The sequence below is a fragment of the Euprymna scolopes genome, chromosome 32 (assembly GCF_053919585.1).
Source record: "Euprymna scolopes isolate OS-2025 chromosome 32, ASM5391958v1, whole genome shotgun sequence".
Taxonomy (NCBI): Eukaryota; Metazoa; Mollusca; class Cephalopoda; order Sepiida; family Sepiolidae; genus Euprymna; species Euprymna scolopes.
The window spans coordinates 94,487,675-94,509,180 of NC_136513.1; the positions used below are offsets into that span (position 1 = coordinate 94,487,675).

At 32.2% G+C, this 21,506-nt stretch overlaps 1 protein-coding gene across 1 annotated transcript in view; it reads right to left on the reverse strand.

The window, feature by feature from the left end:
- The window catches only part of LOC145256506 (F-box only protein 11-like), an 84,720-nt gene that overhangs the window by 17,367 nt on the left and 45,847 nt on the right, over window positions 1-21,506 (reverse strand). Inside the window, exons 8-14 of the mRNA XM_080115477.1 lie at window positions 20,664-20,775; window positions 14,986-15,092; window positions 14,471-14,608; window positions 12,685-12,902; window positions 11,208-11,293; window positions 8,052-8,146; window positions 6,808-6,930 (exon numbers count right to left, since the gene is read on the reverse strand). Coding sequence (XP_079971603.1) covers window positions 6,808-6,930; window positions 8,052-8,146; window positions 11,208-11,293; window positions 12,685-12,902; window positions 14,471-14,608; window positions 14,986-15,092; window positions 20,664-20,775 — 879 coding nt within the window. The remainder of the gene's footprint in view (window positions 1-6,807; window positions 6,931-8,051; window positions 8,147-11,207; window positions 11,294-12,684; window positions 12,903-14,470; window positions 14,609-14,985; window positions 15,093-20,663; window positions 20,776-21,506) is intronic.

The window sequence follows — 21,506 nt, forward strand, 5'->3', positions numbered from 1 at the left end:
GAACAATTACACAATGTATAGAACAGGTAATTTTTCTCGAGAACAATTACACAATGTATAGAACAGGTAATTTTTCTCGAGAACAATTACACAATGTATAGAACAGGTAATTTTTCTCAAGAACAATTACACAATGTATAGAACAGGTAATTTTTCTCAAGAACAATTACACAATGTATAGAACAGGTAATTTTTCTCAAGAACAATTACACAATGTATAGAACAGGTAATTTTTCTCAAGAACAATTACACAATGTATAGAACAGGTAATTTTTCTCAAGAACAATTACACAATGTATAGAACAGGTAATTTTTCTCAAGAACAATTACACAATGTATAGAACAGGTAATTTTTCTCAAGAACAATTACACAATGTATAGAACAGGTAATTTTTCTCAAGAACAATTACACAATGTATAGAACAGGTAATTTTTCTCAAGAACAATTACACAATGTATAGATCAGGTAATTTTTCTCAAGAACAATTAAACAATGTATAGAACAGGTAATTTTTCTCAAGGACAATTACACAATGTATAGATCAGGTAATTTTTCTCAAGAACAATTAAACAATGTATAGAACAGGTAATTTTTCTCAAGAACAATTACACAATGTATAGAACAGGTAATTTTTCTCAAGAACAATTACACAATGTATAGAACAGGTAATTTTTCTCAAGAACAGTTACACAATGTATAGAACAGGTAATTTTTCTCAAGAACAATTATACAATGTATAGAACAGGTAATTTTTCTCAAGAACAATTACACAATGTATAGAACAGGTAATTTTTCTCAAGAACAATTACACAATGTATAGAACAGGTAATTTTTCTCAAGAACAATTAAACAATGTATAGAACAGGTAATTTTTCTCAAGAACAATTACACAATGTATAGATCAGGTAATTTTTCTCAAGAACAATTACACAATGTATAGAACAGGTAATTTTTCTCAAGAACAATTACACAATGTATAGAACAGGTAATTTTTCTCAAGAACAGGTACACAATGTATAGAACAGGTAGTTTTTCTCAAGAACAATTAAACAATGTATAGAACAGGTAATTTTTCTCAAGAACAATTACACAATGTATAGAACAGGTAATTTTTCTCAAGAACAGTTACACAATGTATAGAACAGGTAATTTTTCTCAAGAACAATTACACAATGTATAGAACAGGTAATTTTTCTCAAGAACAATTACACAATGTATAGAACAGGTAATTTTTCTCAAGAACAATTACACAATGTATAGAACAGGTAATTTTTCTCAAGAACAATTACACAATGTATAGAACAGGTAATTTTTCTCAAGAACAATTACACAATGTATAGAACAGGTAATTTTTCTCAAGAACAGTTACACAATGTATAGAACAGGTAATTTTTCTCAAGAACAATTACACAATGTATAGAACAGGTAATTTTTCTCAAGAACAATTACACAATGTATAGAACAGGTAATTTTTCTCAAGAACAATTACACAATGTATAGAACAGGTAATTTTTCTCAAGAACAATTACACAATGTATAGAACAGGTACACAATGTATAGAACAGGTAATTTTTCTCAAGAACAATTACACAATGTATAGAACAGGTAATTTTTCTCAAGAACAATTACACAATGTATAGAACAGGTAATTTTTTTCAAGAACAGTTACACAATGTATAGAACAGGTAATTTTTCTCAAGAACAATTACACAATGTATAGAACAGGTAATTTTTCTCAAGAACAATTAAACAATGTATAGAACAGGTAATTTTTCTCAAGAACAATTACACAATGTATAGAACAGGTAATTCTTCTCAAGAACAGTTACACAATGTATAGAACAGGTAATTTTTCTCAAGAACAATTACACAATGTATAGAACAGGTAATTTTTCTCAAGAACAATTACACAATGTATAGAACAGGTAATTTTTCTCAAGAACAATTACACAATGTATAGATCAGGTAATTTTTCTCAAGAACAATTAAACAATGTATAGAACAGGTAATTTTTCTCAAGGACAATTACACAATGTATAGAACAGGCACACAATGTATAGAACAGGTAATTTTTCTCAAGAACAATTACACAATGTATAGAACAGGTAATTTTTCTCAAGAACAGTTACACAATGTATAGAACAGGTAATTTTTCTCAAGAATAATTACACAATGTATAGAACAGGTAATTTTTCTCAAGAACAGTTACACAATGTATAGAACAGGTACACAATGTATAGAACAGGTAATTTTTCTCAAGAACAATTACACAATGTATAGAACAGGTAATTTTTCTCAAGAACAGTTACACAATGTATAGAACAGGTAATTTTTCTCAAGAACAATTACACAATGTATAGAACAGGTACACAATGTATAGAACAGGTAATTTTTCTCAAGAACAATTACACAATGTATAGAACAGGCAATTTTTCTCAAGAACAGGTACACAATGTATAGAACAGGTAATTTTTCTCAAGAACAGGTACACAATGTATAGAACAGGTAATTTTTCTCAAGAACAATTACACAATGTATAGAACAGGTAATTTTTCTCAAGAACAATTACACAATGTATAGAACAGGTAATTTTTCTCAAGAACAATTACACAATGTATAGAACAGGTAATTTTCGTAAAATCAAGTCTTGTGCTTCATGTTGAGCATGTACCCTCAAACTGTGATGGTCTTTGAGAGAGTTTCTAGCATAGGTCACGTCATACCACTTCACATCTTTGAAAAGAGATTCAGACATGATGCAGATAGTTATATTGAGTTGCTGTTCACTGCTGTGTGGGTAGGAAGAGAGGCTGTGAGACTTGGCTTCATGTCACACCTTTACAGAAATGGTTGAGAGTGTCCACGATCTCAAACACCCGTCCACACCCCAACTAGCATGAATTAAACCCGATGGATAGTATGAATCGGGTACTGTTGAGAAAGACACCGAACATACTGCCTGTAATACCAAGGACAAGCTAATTGCCAGATGAAACTGGTGTTTAAGTATTTCTTGAGGGACACCATGAAGGTGCGTTCTAAGATTTCACCTAAAGTCTGTGTTAGAGGCTGAAGACAGCTCAGAACAGCTTCCTGAAGTTCGACAAAAGATCCGAGAGACGCACATTGAATGTTGAGAAACATCAATTATTAGCCAGGATATGTTTTTTTTTTTTGTTTCTTTCCAAAATGTGTAAAATATCTCCTATATATCCTGTACAATGACATTTCAATTCAGATGTGAGGAAATTAAACAACATTAGACGTTAAATAAATGAAAATATGTATTTTTGTTCTGAAAACTTATTAAAAAAAAAAAAAAGGTTGAGATGTGTGATAAAAAACATGATTTCAGTTATCTTTCAAAACATTTTACAGATCAAAATGTTATTCCATGTCAATTCAAATATAATTGGCTTAATTTCGTGCAAAAATCTGAGAAATCAAACATTTGTTAATGGTTTGTTTGTTTGTTTGTTTGTTTAACCAGCATATCAACCTTCTTTGGGTTAATTAACGCTGTATATAAGGTTTTAAATTTTTTAATACTTTCAGAGTAAATTTTTACTGGGTATATTCGGGCAACGTTTTGATATAGTCTGTTATTAGTTGGTACTTATATTTTATGGTAAAGCTTTGCTCTTCTTAGGAAGTTTAGAATGGTTTTAGGGTTTTCTTTTTCGAAGAGTTCTTTTAATTTTACGGCCTTGTAGTAGTGTTGATGAATTTGTGTGAGATCATAGCAGTCAAGTAAAAAGTTTTCCACTGTATAAGGTTCGTGACATGGTATACATTTGGGAGGTTCTTCACTTTTTAGTATGTAAGAGTGAGTTATGTATGCATGTCTTATCCGGATACATGACAAGACTACTTTTTTGTGTGATTTTCTGAGATTTAGTAGTTTTGTTTTTTTTTGTTTTAAGTATAGGCATAATTTGGAAGAGTTTGTTGTTGTGACAATTGTTCCAGTTTTCTTGCCATTTCTTTGTAATAAAAATGTTTATTGAAGGTTTGTAGTCCGTGTATGGGACCTTTATATCACTTATTTGGAGTTTTAGGGAATTTTTGGTTACCAGATCAGCTTTTTTCTTTCCGCGGAAACCATAGTGACGAGGAATCCGACAGAAGAAAGTTTTGTGTTGTATGATAGAATGGATCCTTTGTAACAGCTTGATTAGTAAATGATTGTTTAATCTTTTATTTTTTAATGATTATAGTACTGATAATGAATCTACAAATATTATGAATTTCTTGGAATTTTCGTTTATGATAATATCTAGAGCCAGGTTTATGGCTGTAATTTCTGCACTATAGATAGAGGAGTTATTTGGTAACCTTTTTTGCTGAATAATGTTTTCTGAAATAGTAACACATCCCACTTTGTTTTGATCTTTGGAACCATCCGTGTAAATGTGCGTCCAATTTGGGTAAGAATCCATAATGTTGTTTAGTTTTTCTCTATAGTCTGTAGGGTGAGTATTGGATTTAGGATATATTGTCAGGTCTAGTATGACTTTAGGTTGATTTAACAGCCAGGTAGGGAGTTCTGTGAAATTTTCCTCATGGATGCTGGTTTGATCTATTGAGTTGTCGATAAGTGGTTTTATTGTTTCTTTCATGTAGAGACCAAAGGGTTTAATTGCATTTTCGCTTTTTTTGAATAGACGTGTGTAGTTGGGATTGAAAGTGCATTGATAGGCAGAATTTTGGGGGTTTGATTTGAGTTTTAGATAATATTGTAAGCCTAATTTTTCACGCCTCAATTTTAGTGGGGGTTCATAGGCTTCAGCATATTAGCTTTCTACTGGGGAGGTTTTGAATGCACCCAAGGCAAGTCTTAATCCTTTGTGATGGATGGAGTCGAGAGGTTTAAGATAAATTTTCTGGTTAAACCATATATAAAACTGCCATAATCTAGTTTGGCTTTTATCAGGGTTCTATATAATTTTAGGAGTGATGAGCTGTCCGATCCCCACGCAGTATTTGCTATAACCCTTAATAGGGTTTTTTTAAATAGTTTTTTTTTTTTAAATATTAAATATTTTTGTTTGAAATATTTTAAGTGAGCGATGAAGGAGAGTTTTTGTTAAAAATAAGTCCCAGAAATTTATGTTGGTCAGCCATTTTGATTTTTGTTCCTTTTAGGTTGAGAGTAGGGTTATTGTGCATTTTCCTATTACAGAAATGGACACAGTTTTGGTTGTTGAAAATTTAAAGCCATTTTCTGTCGTCCATTGTGTTAGTTTATTTATGCACATCTGTAGTTGGCAGTCTGAGGTATGACTATTTTTTGATCTATGGCAGATTACAAGGTCATCCACACATAACGAGTCATTTATCTCATTGTTTAGACAATTTATAATATTAATTTTTATATTAAAGAGCGTAACTGATAAAATACATTCTTGTGGGACTCCTTCTTCCTGCATTTTTGTTTCTGATAGGGTTGGTCTGATTCTTACTTCAAAACTTCTTCCAGATAGAAAATCTTTTATTAGGATGTGTAGTTTACCTTTTAATCCAAGATTGTGTAGGTCTTTTACTATACTCTGTCACCATGCTGTATCATAGGCTTTTTCTAAATCAAAAAAGATAGCAATTGCATGTTCTTTTTTAATGAAAGCTTCTTTGATAAACGTTTCCAATCAGACTATGTTGTCCATTGTTCCTCTTTTGTTTCTAAAACCACTTTGTATGTTGGCAGTTGAGTCGTTGGTTTCCAGATACCAGTTCAGTTGTTTATCATTTTTGCTAATCAGATGACCACATCTGTTAAATGTGCGTGAAAGGTGAAATTTCATAGCTTATTATGGTGATTGGTAAGATGTCACTACAGTGAAAAAAATCAGGTTTTATCCATTTTAAAATTTAATTATGTTGTCCCGTTAACTAAAAACTACAATTTTAAATACATTTCAAAATGTGACATTTGAATTGCATCAGAAAAAAAAAAAAAATGATTGTTGAAAAGCAGAAATTGCAAGCAATACAGACAAAAAACAGCAATAGCAATGAAAAATCTGATGAGCAGGGTTTCTCATAAAGACCAAACACCTCCTGGTAGTATGAATCAATGATGACAATATAGTAAGCATGAAATATCCTCCCCCCTTCTGGGTTATGCGAGAATGAGACATGTGAAAAGAATCCCCTTCGAAGCTGAGCCTCAAAGCTCAAATGTTGACTCTTCAAAATATGTGCAGCAAATACAACTTGCCGAAGGTGTGGGCAAGATAACTGACCATGCGTTAGTAGACTGCCACTGCATCTATATGAACCTCCAACCACCAATCGCAACTCATGTTTTCAATTCAGACCCTGGTCTCATCATAAAGACAGGGTACTTCTTCGTTATTTAAGCAAAATTCAGAAATTGAAAATCAATTTTCATTAAAAATACAATATCTACTTTATATGTCCATCTGTTATAGAAATCTCAGTGTTGAAGAATCAGATCTAATAATATGATTGAAAATTAACTTATAGATGTGAGGGCATGTTGTGACTAGCTGATGAATTGGATTAGGCCTGTCCGATCTTTTGTTTTGCCAAAGTAAGGGCTGAAATAGATGCATACTATGGCATTGTAGGTTGCCTCTCACTAGCAACAAGTGACCCTATTTTCATGGGGTTTTACACCTTTGCGTGGGATTGTGTTCGATGAATTGGTGGTCTTGTCAACAGGTTACAATCTGCAGAGACTCGATTCCTTCAACAAGAATATGTTGAAGCCAGTAACGCTTTCTTGCAGTTATCTATTGTCTGTCGAGTAAAAAAAAAAAATATATACAAGGTCTACAACCAACCTGTTTGCCACTATGGATCCTATTTTTCCGCAGGATTGGTTGACTACCTGTCGTGATCCACACACCTGCCAATGTATTGGAATAAACTTCATTTTCTTCGATTAAACCTTCACCTTTTTCGTGCTGAAAAAGAAATCAGACACAAAACAATGATAAAGAAAAAGCAATTGCCATATCAAAGGTTTGTGAAAAACTTTTACAAATAGTGTTACAACTTTGTGTATATATTCAGAAAGACACACAAACAAAATATCCTCATGTCCATAGGTAACGTAAAATCAAATTTATACAATTCAGATTGATTCGACTGAATCATTTTTCAAAAGCAAAGATGAACCCTAATATTCAAGATTCAAATATGCAATAGATTTTTTTAATAAGATATTACATTCACTATTACATCATTCTAGGATTCAACAAACAAACCAACTTTTACACGTTTCTGGAGAAGGTGCGAGGCAATTACAATTTAAAGAAAAAAAAAATGAAACTTGATTTTTCTTTGCTAAATGCTCAGCATTATACAGTGAGGACGAAGAGTAAATGGAGCAACCCAGGGAATGGTGTCCTCCCCTACCTCTTGGTGTTGTAGCCAATAAAGAGGGAGCCTTCAGTTATTTGTTTTATTTATATTGGAAGAAATCCATTTTATTTAAAAACTGAGGGGAGGGGGGTATCTGACCTTGCCCGGTCATAAGATATGCTTAAACATATTTTACTCCATGCAGATTTTGTATTTATTATTACAGAGCCAATTCTCCATTGAATATTATATTGTACCTAATATATAGTAGTGATCTCAAAAGTTAAAAATGAAATGACTTGTGTGTCATCAGTTAGAATCGAAACCAAAACATTTAGCACTCCAGCTGCATATGCTACCAATGTAGCTATCGAGAGATCGGTTATATTGGTAATTGAGACACTCATCGATAGGTAAGAAAAATTTAATATTAAATGACTTGAAGAAATAAATTGGATTTAGGTATGCACAAAGTAAAAATATATCGGCAAGTTGAAATGAATAGTTTGCATTTCAACTCAATAATAATATACGCATGTGTACGCATTTTAAATTAAAAAGATTTTTCTCGTTATAAACCATCATTGATGTATCTTTATTTCCTGTTAATTTCAGTGTTATTATAGGACTAGTAGTTTAAGAGTTTATTGGTTATATATTTACACACAGGAGATGGACACACATACATACATCTGTTTTATTTATATTGAAGAAGACTTACCACATAAATACCTCCATGTTGACCATGATGGATTTTATTGTGCCGTACAATTGGGTTACTATTTGTTCGGATCTGAATCCCTGCTAAGGCATTCCCTACAGAAAAAGAGTAAAGAAAAAAAATTGGACTTCAAGAGATGTGGAAAAGTTCTAGTAAATAACATTAAAAAATCTTTTGGACCTCGAAAACCAAAGTCTCTTTTCACCATCAAAGCTCAACTCCTTGTTTTACCTCGGTTAAAATGAAGACATCCCTTGCTTTCATAAACTCCTAGGAGTGACTTTTACCTGAAACCCAATATTAATATAATTGCAAATTACTGAAGACTTCAACCCGATTATTGCTGAGAGAACAAGAGCATGCTATCCTTGTGGATTGAATAAAGGGTTTTGTTTGAAATTCCATACAAACTCCAGAGTTTTACAGAAAGATTCCCAAGCTGGATAAGATACACTTCACATAGGTCAGAAGTTACATCGACTAAAATGTTGTGAAAATAACACTCAAGATGAGAACATGTGTTCGAAGAATTCAAACAATATACTTCCTGAGATGGAGTCCTGTTGCTACATTTAGAAAAGGTGCAGCTTGGAGTACTCTTTCTTGCCTTGACAGAGAACAAAACAACTTTGAAATCTAGTGGGCGATATCCTTTTGTCTTCTATAGTTTCTTTCTCTGCTCTATTGATATTTCCATAGAACTGAGCTCCAATCTCTGAAAAAAGCATTGGTTGTGTAACTCGTATAAAAGAAAGAACTCCCTTCATTGTTCTTCAAGAGATTTTTCTTAACCCATTATTATCATATTCAATTTAACGTCTATTTTACACAACATCACATAAAACAACCATTGAATCAGACATACAAAGAGCTTTGCTTTTTAGAGGAAAATTTCATTTACTGTAAAACATGTTCTATAAATAATCAAAAAAGACAATTGCTCAAATTTTCAACATGCCACTTGCAACGTGCTATACAGAAAAAAATATCAGTCCTGTCTGAATTGTTAGAAATATATTCCTTACATATAATTTGCAAAGTAAAATAAAATTATAAAATATAAATAAATAAAATAATTTGTCGCTAATGTTAATTTTTATGAATTAAAAGAACGTTTTTTTATTGGTTAAAACTAAAAGCTGTCTTTTGCTCTTGTATTAAATAAGCAAACATTTATTTAAAAGTCAATATATATAAAACATTTATTTAAAAGTCAATATATATAAAACATTTATTTAAAAGTCAATATATATAAAACATTTATTTAAAAGTCAATATATATAAAACATTTATTTAAAAGTCAATATATATAAAACATTCTTTAAAAGTCAATATATATAAAACATTTCTTTAAAAGTCAATATATATAAAACATTCTTTAAAAGTCAATATATATAAAACATTTCTTTAAAAGTCAATATATATAAAACATTTATTTAAAAGTCAATATATATAAAACATTCTTTCAACAAAAGTTTTTCTGAAGGAAAGACAGTACTTTAAAAAGGCGTCGCTATTACTAATGTTTTGAAAATGAAGAACTTACTTCAAAACAACTATCTTTCGAAAGAAAAGAAAAGACCAAAGCTAAGTGTTGATTTAATTGTACTTTATTTGAGTATATATGTATCTATACCAAAAACATTCTTTCAACAACAAAAAGGCAAAAAACGACTTTAAAAAGGCATCGCTATTACCAACGTTTTTGAAAATGAAGAACTAACTTTGAAACAACTATCTTAAAAAGACCAAAGTTAAGTGTTGATTTTACTGTACTTTGAGTATCTGATATATATATATATATATATATATATATATATATATATATATTTGGCAAAGAGTTTTTTTTTTTGTTTTTTTGTTTTACAGAGGAATCACCACTTATCAAGGCATGCAGGCCACTCGAGGATAAGTGTTAATCAGTATACATTAGTCAATGGGATTATAGCGTAGTAATCATAAGTAGTGGAAATTTTGTAAATTGGATTACTTAGGGGGACGGTTCATCAAGAACTTGTTTACATTGAACTTGAAGACTATCAAATTGTATTCAGACGGAAAGCAGGCAAACGTAAGAGAGTTCCACAAACATGCAATTCTAAGAAAGAAGCTTTGTTCATGGAATCTACATTTATGTTTTGGCTAGATGAGTGTTTTTCGTGAAAGTTTGACAAGAGGGGAACAATAGATTGCGGCTTTGAAAATGTCTATTTGTTTCTTGTACAGGTTCAGCAAAAATTGGAATACACCCTACTAAAACCTGATTGTCGCAGTTGGTGAATTTCAAAATTTTTATTTAAAATAATTTTCCCAACAGAATATGCCTATTCTACAAAAGGACTCAAAACTAAGTTGGATAGTCAACAGGCAAAACATTGCAGGCATTGTTAAAAAATAATTATTGGATCAGCAAGGAAGGAATATTGCCATGAAAATTTGAATCTATACATAATTGAAAGAGATTGGAGTTCCAAATCTCTTAGCAACAAAAAGTCGTAGCATACAGATTGCAATAAACAAGTGAGGAACTGATAGCTGGTACGGCAGACAAATCTCATGAATGGTTACTTATTTCCCATTTATTGGTGTGCTCGTAATCTGCAGACAATGCCATCTCAAGCACTTTGTTATTTATATCATACTTTTTGATCTTGTTACTTTTCAAGCAAACATTCATTTTGCTGCAAATAAAAGAGTATGTCGACACAAGAAGCAGAGGAATTGTGACATCGAGCCACTCTTTAGCTTATTACACACTTGATTGCTTTGGTCTGATTTGGTTTGCAGTATATCAACCACCTATGAGTTATTTAAATGGAAAATAAAGTTGTCAAATATAATTTTATTGATAAGATAATTATTTATATTCATAGAACATATTGTTCTCAGGATACTTTGCGCCCAAAAAACATTGCACTTAGAATACATTACTGCAGACAATTGCTACTATGAAACATTTTTAAATAAACACCTAACTCTTTAAATTGATGAATACAACAGGAGTTGTCTACCATAATTTTAAAATATGAACAAACAAATAAAAATTAAAAACTAAAATGCCTTTAATGAATCCTGAGCAACGCCGGGTAGGTATACCTACTAATAAATGAAACAAAATTTGAAAAAAAAAAAAAAAAAAAAACATTCAAAGCTTACCATAAATATCATTATATTCTATTAAACCTCTTCCCTCTCCAAATATGTAAACACCGCCTTGATGACCATTGAAAATTTCATTTTTTCTTTAAAATAAAAAAATTAAAGAAATGAGTTAAAAAAAAAAAAAAAAAAAAAAACAGAATGAGGTTAAAAAAAAAATTTTTTTAAATCATTATAAACCTTATTCAATTTGGAAGAGACTGTTAAATGAAGGGGAATTTTGGGATTGGTTTTACCTTGTTCAAAATAACAACTTAGAATTATTCCACGCTATGCTGTTACATCACAACACCATAGGGAAATAATCAGGGTACTAAAGAAGGCAAACAGCAAATAAAATCCTTCATTTTTTATGCATCTTGTTTCGTGCCTTAACATAATTTTCATGTTACTTTTTTTTTTTATTTACTATTAATTGAATATTTATTCAAATGAAAAATGCAAAAGTGTAAAATACTAAAAACTTTTGCAAAAATCCTATTTAAACAAATCAATTACAAAATTAAATCCACTACAATGTATTTCTAATTGTTCATTTTAATCTTTTGTTAATAATCTGGAGGAGCGAGAGAATTAATAACTTTGTGACCCTTCAAAATTTGAAAGGAATTTGGAAGAATTTAAACTTGTGAATAGAAAATAATTTCAATTGATTTTAAAATTCCTGGCAAATCCTCATGCGGTAAAGATTTACAGTTTTGGAAGCGTTTTACATCTAATCATTTTATAATTAGAAAAGCTAAACATACATTAACAACAACCAGTCATAGTTTCATAATAACTTGGTTCAATTAATAATTTCATGACTGAATAATATTATAATACTTATATGTAATATGTTTCTGAATTTTTGAGATGAGGATTGATAATTTGTATTATTCAGACTACTGGTCTCATCTTAAATGTTATTCTCACGTTTTGGCTTATGTAACCTTCTTAGAAATCTGCATGGAATTTTGAACGGCTTTTTTAATCTATGGAGGCTTGCTGTCATTCTACCAGCTATGACCTGGTAGAATCTTAAGTAATTCGCAATTGTATGCAGATGATACTAAAATTGCAAATTACTGAAGACTTCTACTCGGTTATGGTTGATGGAATGAGAACATGCTACCCTTGTAGATTAATAAAGGGTTCTGTGTGAAATTCCATGCAAATTCCCCCAGAGTTCAATAAGATACACCTGAACATAGTCGGTGGTTAAATCGATCACACCATCATGAGAATAACAACGAAGACAAGAAACATACTTTGAATAATCAAAATATAATAATTTAAACTGGCCTTGTGTCTAACGTTGCCCTTTAAATCTTAAAAGACTTTTTCTTAATAAAAATATCAGTAAAAAAAAACAAAAAAAATATTTTTTTTAAATTTGTAAAAATTTTTTAAAAAAAGACAGTCTTAGTAACAATTATCAACTAAGCATAAAATATGATCAATTTAAAATTTTAAGTATTTTCAAACTCCTTACCTAATTGAAGGATCACTGTTTGAAGTGATCCATACACCAGCAAAATTGTTGGAATGAATACGATTTTCAAGAAACTGTCCCCGGCCATTCTCATGTACGTATATGCCGCCTGTTTGACCATGATGAATTTCACACCGCATGACAGTTGGGTTGGCCCCAGCTTTCACTTCAAAACCAGCAATACGGTTGTTGTGGATATCATTACTCTCAAAGAAACCCTTGAAACGAAACGAGAAGAACAGTTATCAAATGGAATTTCCATCCAACATTAGATGAATGAAACAAAAGTTCTTTGTCTTGAAGTGAACGAAGAACTAGAAATTAAAGCACAATCAAGTACTTTCCACAGAAATAATAATAGAGTAGAGAAAGACTAGTAATAGGACCACGCCTAAGACTTAAGTGTTGCATCTGTTTTGGTACTATACTTCAACTATTCTGTCCTCAATCATTTAAAAGGGGAAATCCTGCTAAACTAAGACAATTTAAATTTTTGGTCAATCCAAAGTGTATCTTCTCGTGGAGTTGGATTTTCCTACACATTAAAAACCTGATCTTGTGTCTAATCCTAACCCTTATCAAATAAATAGGGACTAGCAACATCACTTCTGTAAGAAAAGGGGTTGGAAAGAAGGGGAGAGCTCATCCACCACTATATTACGAAATCAATTTTTTTTTTATCATGGTAATCAAGAGTGTTCTGAGCAGCACCTCCCCTGATGCGTCAGCAGTACTCCATCATATGACGTAGAAGATTGCATCAGGAATCTGGTACTTTCTGCAATTGTAATCCGATTAATGTTTGTTTTTTTATTTAAACTCTTTTCAAACACATGCCAATTATAACTTGTATTATCCATCAACTGATAATCATTCCAGTCATTTAATAAATTTTTTCTTTAATTGAGGAGTGTCATCACTTATCAAGGCCAAGAGGGCCACTCAAGGATACAAGTTAAAAGAGAATGTCAGTTGGACGATGATTGCTGTCACAAGAAGACCATAAACAATATGTGGGATGGATAGAAGATTACTAAGATGAATTGATTATTTCAAAGGACAGATCATAAAGCATTTGTTTACATTAACCTTGAAGATGATCATGCTGTAGTTGTTGAGAAATGAACTCTCATCTTGTTCAAAAGATGGGATGTTCTAGGAAAGAAACTTTGTTCATGAAAGTTCTTTTTGATTTTTAGTAAAGAGAGAGAGGGGGGGAGTTCTTTGCTGTGGTCATAGCTAGATAATTTCTTGCAGTGAATCTTTTATGAGGTGGGTCAGGAATCGGAGTTCAGTCGAGCACTTATCATGAAAATAACAATACAGTAGACACAGGATAGCAACATCTCTTGTATGAAAACGGCTATAGGGACAAGAGATCATCGCCCATTAAATTTCAAAGTCAATTTTGTACTTTCTTATGGTGAAAAAGAATACTCTGAGCAGCATCTTAGATTGGATCTGACTCTTATACGGTAGAGGATTACATCAGGAGTGAGGTACTTTCTAGAGTGGAAGAATAATCCAACTATTTTCTCCAGCAACCTCAGCAACAGATAATATGCAAGTTTTCCATTTCAAGTCTTGGGTGAGAGAGGAAGTAATAAAGAAGGACTTAATCAGAAATGGATTAGTTTGAAAGTCAATTTCTAAAAGCTGTCCAACACATGCCATCATGAAAATGAATGTTAAACCGACCAGAATGATAAAGATATAAATTGAGCTATAAATTAAAAAAAAAAAAATTTTTTTTTCAAAAGCGAGAAAGAATGAGAAATTGTCTTACCAATCCGTTATCAAATGTGAATATACCAACATCTCGGCCATGATGGATGTGATTTCGTCTCATTACTGGATTGGCATGATTTTTTACCCAGATCCCTGCCAAAGCATTTCCACAAATTTCATTATCTTCATACGTGCCCTGAACGGTAATAAAAAAATAATCCATTACAGTAAAAATTGATTACATTAACGCCAAAATAACAAATATCTACACATAGATTAAATTATTGTCTGAATAAGAAAACAAAAATAAATCTCAAAAAACTGTTTTAGATAGTCTCTCAGCACCTCCTCCTACTCCTAGTCAAAACATTCCTCACAATGGTTGGGGGGCAGTGAAAAACGTGTTAATATCAGAGCTATACCTTTTGGAACTTCAGCTCATGACAAATGGGAGGTTACTGCGAATGACATGTCTGTAAATAGGATTCATCGTCCTCGGATTGTTTTATACAAACAGCAATTAGCGAAAAGTCAGTGGAGATGAAAAACAAAAAATACAACAGTCGTGCTCACCTGCGCATGATCTGTGACATAAAGTCCGACATTTTCACAGTCTTTAATGATACAATGTTTGAGATGAGGGTCTGCACCCATGCCAGACACACAAACAGCCGCACCAACTAGAAAAAAGGGGAAAGGTTTTGCAATAGATTTAATTTATCATATAAAAAAAAACAACAAAAAAGAAAAAAATGGAATAAGCAGAACGCTTATAAATTATATAATGAAAGTTAAAAAAAAAAAAGAAAAGAAAAAATTCCAGCAAAAAATTTAGTGATATGTTGTCTAAAATGTTAGCAACTTGTATATAAATGTACATACTAGTGTATATATACATCAAGATGGATATCAAAAAACAAGAATAAGAGGGTGTGTATATATATATATATACATAAAATTATGGGTGAGTTTTAAAACATGAAAAGAAAAAAAAAACCTGTTAATTGGAGACATTCTTAAACAATGGCCGAACGCAAAGTTATAAAATGTAATTATAAATAAGTCGAAAAAACATGAAAAGAAAAAAAACCTGTTAAAATGTAATTATAAATAAAACCTGTTAAAATGTAATTATAAATAATAATATTATAAAAATTAAAATGTAATTATTAATAAACCTGTTAAAATGTAATTATAAATAATAATATAAAAATTAAAATGTAATTATAAATAAACCTGTTAAAATGTAATTATAAATAATAATATTATAAAAATTAAAATTTAATTATAAATAAACCTGTTAAAATGTGATTATAAATAATAATAATATAAAAATTAAAATGTAATTATAAATAAACCTGTTAAAATGTAATTATAAATAATAATATTATAAAAATTAAAATTTAATTATAAATAAACCTGTTAAAATGTAATTATAAATAATAATATTATAAAAATTAAAATTTAATTATAAATAAACCTGTTAAAATGTAATTATAAATAATAATATTATAAAAATTAAAATGTAATTATAAATAAACCTGTTAAAATGTAATTATAAATAATAATATTATAAAAATTAAAATGTAATTATAAATAATAATAATATTATAAATAATAAATAAGTCGAAAAACATGAAAAAAAAACTTAATTGGAGACATTCTTAAACAATGGGCGAACGCAAAGTTATAAAATGTAATTATTCATACTTTCAAATAATTTCAGGATTGTTCGTTTGTTTAACCAGCATATCAATCCTCTTTGGGTCATTTAATGCTGTATAGCAAATTTTAATTTTTAGATACTTTCAAAGTCGATTTTCGCTGGGTATATTCTCGTAATGTTTTGGTATAGTTTGTTATTTGATGGTATTTATATTTTATGGTAAAGATTTGCTCTTCTTAGGAAGTTTAGAATGGTTTTAGAATTTTCTTTTACAAAGAGTTCTTTTAAGTTTGTGGCCTTGTAATGTTGATGAATTTGTGTGAAGTCATAGTAGTCAAGTAAACAGTGTTTCACTGTTTAAGGTTCGTAACATGGTATATATTTGGGAGGTTCTGTACTTTTTCATATGAAGGAGTGACTTACATACCCTATTCGGGTATGTGATAAGACTTCTTCTTTACGTGATTTTCTGAGATCTAGTAGGATCTTTTTAAGTATAGGCGTAATTTGGAAAAGTTTGTTGTTTCGGCAATTGTTCCAGCTTTCTTGCCATTTCTTTGTGATAAAATTGTTTATTGAAGGTTTGTAGTCCGTGTACGAGACCTTTATGTCGCTTATTTGGAGAGTTTTTTTTTTTTTTTTTACAAGGTGGTCACCACTTATCAAGGCCCGGAAACCACTCAGGAATAAGTGTTATTGTAAGTACAGTACGTTAGTGTGGAGATTTAATAAAGTGTCTACTTAAGGGGACGGTTCATCAGGAATTTGTTTACGTTGGACTTCAAGACATCCAGGTTGTAGTCAGGTGGGAAGTAGGCAGACGGAACAGAGTTCCACAGGTGTGCAGTTCTAAGAAAGAAGCTTTGTTCATGGAATCTACGTTTTGATTTAGGCAAAGATAAAAAAAAGTGTTTGACAGTGGATTCAGCTAGACGGGTGTTTTTCATAAAAGATTGGCGAGGGGAGACCAGAGATTGGAGTTCAGACGAGCACCTGCCATGGAAATAACGATAAAACAAAGACAGGCTCGCAACGTCTCTTCTGTGGGAGAGAGGTTGCAGGGAAGAGAAAAGGGCATCCCCACTAAGCCACAAAGTTTATTTTGTACTCTGTCAAGGCAGGATAGGCTGTTTTTAGCAGCACCTGCCCAGATATGGCAGCAGTATTCCATCCTTGGACGTACTTGGCTTTTATATAAATAGAGAATTGCATCAGTAGTGAGACATCTACTGGAGCGGTAGAAGGATCCCACCATCTTTCCAGCGATCTTGGCAACAGACTTGATGTACGTGTTCCATTTCAGATCAGGAGTAAAGGTCAAGCCCAGAAGCTTGTCAAAACATGGGGCTTCTCCTAGACGAGAGCCATCCATTTCAATTGATGCCAGATGGGGATCAGAGCGTTGATGATGTAAAGATAGGAGTTTGGTTTTACATGCATTAAAAGGTAACCAGCCACGTCTTCCCTCACTGAACCACGCGCTCGAGATCAGAGGAGAGAGAATCAGAGAGAGCTTTGTCATTTACAGCCTTTGATATGTTGCCATAGATGGTCATGTCATCAGCATAGATGTCAACGAATGATTTAAGTAGGTGTTTAGGGAGATCATTGATGTAGACCAGAAAGAGAGTTGGGCCCAGGATGGACCCTTGAGGGACTCCAGCATTAATACTGCAGGCCTCTGATTTTTGTCCATCAACCACTACTCTTATGAGCCTATCAGAGAGAAATGATTTAATGATAGAGAGAACATTTCCAGTTATACCGTAGCTGGAAAGCTTTTATGCCATACCTTGTCGAAGGCCTTTGATATGTCAAGAGCAATTGCCCTAGAAAGGAAGCCTTTGTTAAGAGATTCACTAATCCTATGAGATATAACCGTTAGCACATCTGCGGTAGATCTTGCAGAATGGAAACCATATTGCGTGTCACTAAGAAGGTTATTTCTGCTGAAGTGGTTGACTATTTCTCTATTTAATATGGATTCCAGCAACTTACTCATGACACACAGGAGACTTATTGGTCTGTACTGAGAGGGAGATGACTTATCACCTGAGTTCTTAAATACAGGGCATACTGATGAGGTTTTCCAGGGTGTTGGAAAGGACTTCTCCTTAAGACAACGCTTAAACAGTTTCGTGAGTATGGGAGCAAGTTCTGGTTGAAGCTTTTTTAACACTATAATTGGGATGCCGTCAGGGCCAGTGGCTTTACTGGAATCAAGGTTCTTGATTAGCTTGGCAACCTCATGCACAGATATTTGTATGTTACCTAACGAGTTCTGTGTTATAGGAGGAAATATGGGGAGTTGATGGCCTTCGTCGCATAGGGTAGAATTAGCTGCAAAGTTCTTGGCAAATAGTTTGGCCTTGTCTGAAATTGACGAGATGACCTCTGGTCCATTGATAATGGTTGGGATAAAACTCACACTTCTGTTCAAGATCCTATTTGTTATTTGCCAAAACTGGTGGGAACCAAGCCGCTGATCAGCTACTTTGGATTTAACAGATTGGGCATATAGCTCTGTTGTATTTTTTATTACTCTTTTACAGTGGTTCTGGCGTTCCTGAAAGCAGCTTTAGTCTCAGTGCATCTATTACGTTGGTAGCTATGGAAAAAATGATTTCTGTGTGTGATGGCAGCAGCACATTCTGGGGAGAACCATGGCTGGCTGGTAGGTTTTTGTTGGAATTTTTAGATGGTATGAACCAGTCTATGCCTACAATTAACCATTCGGTCAGGTCTGATACTATAGAGGACACATCCTTTTTAAACATGGAATGCAGAGGTAGATCAGATATAAATGTACGGAAGCTATCCCAGTCAGCCATGGAGTATCGGTATACAGTACGGTGGAGGGGTACGTCTGGGGACATTACATTTCATTTTTATCTTAACTGATACGACGGAGTGGTCGGAGGATCCTAGAGGAGAAAGAACGAAACATGAACATAGCAGGGGAAGTTGAGAGAAAAAGGTCTATGTATATTGACCTCTAGTATCGGGAACACGGGTGGGCTCACAAACAATCTGAGTGAGGTCATAAGCAATGGCAAAATCATGACAGAACCTCCCCTCATCGTCCGTCTTATTTGAGTGGGTCAGCCGTTCCATGTTAAGGACGTTGAAGTCACTACAGATGTGGATGTTAGCCGAGGGATGTGCAGACAGGATGTGGTCTATTTTCTCAGATATGCTCTTTCGATTGATGCCCAACAGGGATCAGAGCATTGATGATGGAAAGATAGAAGCTTGGTTTTAGATGCATTAAAATTAACCAGCCACCTCTTTTCCCATTGCACTATATGATCAAGATCAGAGGAGAGATAAGCAGAGAGAACTTGGCCGTTTACTGCTTTTGAAGTGTTGCCATCAGCTTAAATGTCTACAAATGATCTTAGGATATGATTTAAGAGATTATTAATGTAGATCAGGAAAAGAGTTGGGCCCAGGATGGATCCCTGAGGAACTCCAGTATTAATACTGTGAACTTCTGATTTCTGCCCACCAATCACTACTCTTATGAATCTATCAAAGAGAAATGATGCATGCTCAAAAGTTAGTCGATTTACTTCTGCCAAGACGAACCTTTTTTTTTTTTTTTTTTTTTTTTTCAAATTTAACCCCCTTATCAGCTATTTTTACAGGCTAAAATCCAAGGTCCAAATACCCTAAATATCAAGTTTGGTAGAAACGTTTTGCACACACCAACAAGGTTACTTACATAACATGTCAGTGTGCTAGAATGTTTTCATCCTGAATTCTGCACATTTATGCACAATGTAGAAATTATGCATAAAAAACTAAGCAATAATAGTTAAACGAAACCAATCATCTTTTAAGAAAGCATAAAAATAATTAATGAATGTTTTTTTCAAAGAAATATGCAAATTAGTTAACCTTCATTAAGTCGCACACATATCTATGACAGAGTATATTAAGTTTGTTTTAATAATTTTTAAATAGAAAAAGCAAACTTTTTATATCAACATTAGAGCATGAAAAAAAAATCTAGATATACTAGCCAAATAAGGATAATAGTAATTTTAACAGTAATACAAACAGTAGTAGAAATAATCAGAACAGTAATCGCAGAACAAAAACGAATACTGATAAAAAGACTACTACCACTACTACTAATAATAAAATAATACATCAAAATAATAAAAAAAACAAAAATATGAAGAATGTAGAAAAGCGAAATAATACTATTAGCAAAAATATTAATAATAACAATACTAAATCCACCCAAAACATCATTGTAGGGTTTTTTTTTTGGGGGGGGGGGAGACTGATTATCCCCCAGGTCAAAAGTAAGTAAAAAAAAAAAGATAAATGTTTAAAGTAAAAATTATTGTTCTTCCCTATCAAATCTTGCATTTTCCAAACAAATATTTTTTTTTTTAAATCCTTTTAAAAAAAAATTAATTCACAAAATTACATTCACCATATGCACTGTATTTAAATAGGACAACACTAAAATCAAAGCTAATTTTTAAGGATTTTTTGAATCAACCAAAAGAATCCCGGGCAATGCCAGGTCTGAACATCTAGTAAAACTTGAAAAACTCTAAACGTAACTTACCCACTGAGGTACTTTTAATTCGACAATGGTCGATGGTTGGTGAACAGTTGTCTTGGACTTCAAGTGCGTAATGTTTATGATGAGGGACAGATGAGCCACTATCAGGAGAAAACTGCGGAGAAGAGGATCATGTTAAACTTTGGAAAAATTGTCACATCAAACATTACAAAAAATTTCATGACAATTTACAAAATTGCTCAGCAATACTTTTGATGACAAAGCAGGTTTTAAATAATTTAAAAAAGCAAAATGTTTATGAATTTTTAAAAAGACAATGATTTGTACTATTCACTCTACTTATCTCACCTCAGTTATTATTTTTACGTTTTCGTTGTTGTAACCTCTGACAAGTCCATCTTTTTGAATTTGTGAATCTTTGGATCATTCAAATTATTTTTCTCATTTTGAATGTTATTTAACTGATGTAACTTCCCATCTTCTCCAGGTGAGTTTCGTCAAACTTGGGAATCTGTATAGAATTTTAAACAAAACCCTTTATTTAATCCGTGGGAGTAGCTTGCTTTCATTCCATCAGCCATGACAAAGTCTGAAGTAATTCATAATTGTATTACTATTACTAATACAGCCTGTATTGAGGATTAAACCTTTAAAAGGTTGTCGCTTACAATTTATGTTGTGCCAACGGTTTGTGAGCATCTTTCTGTTAAATTAAGGAACCTGTATGGAATTTTAAACAAAATTTGTTATTCAATCTACGAGGGTAGGTTGTTTATACTCCATCAGCACAGTCATCAACAAATGTATGAGTAGGTCCTTTTAATACAGGCTGGTACCTGTGTACACTCTAAGTTCTAGCAGAAGGGCACTTTATGGGGTACTTCA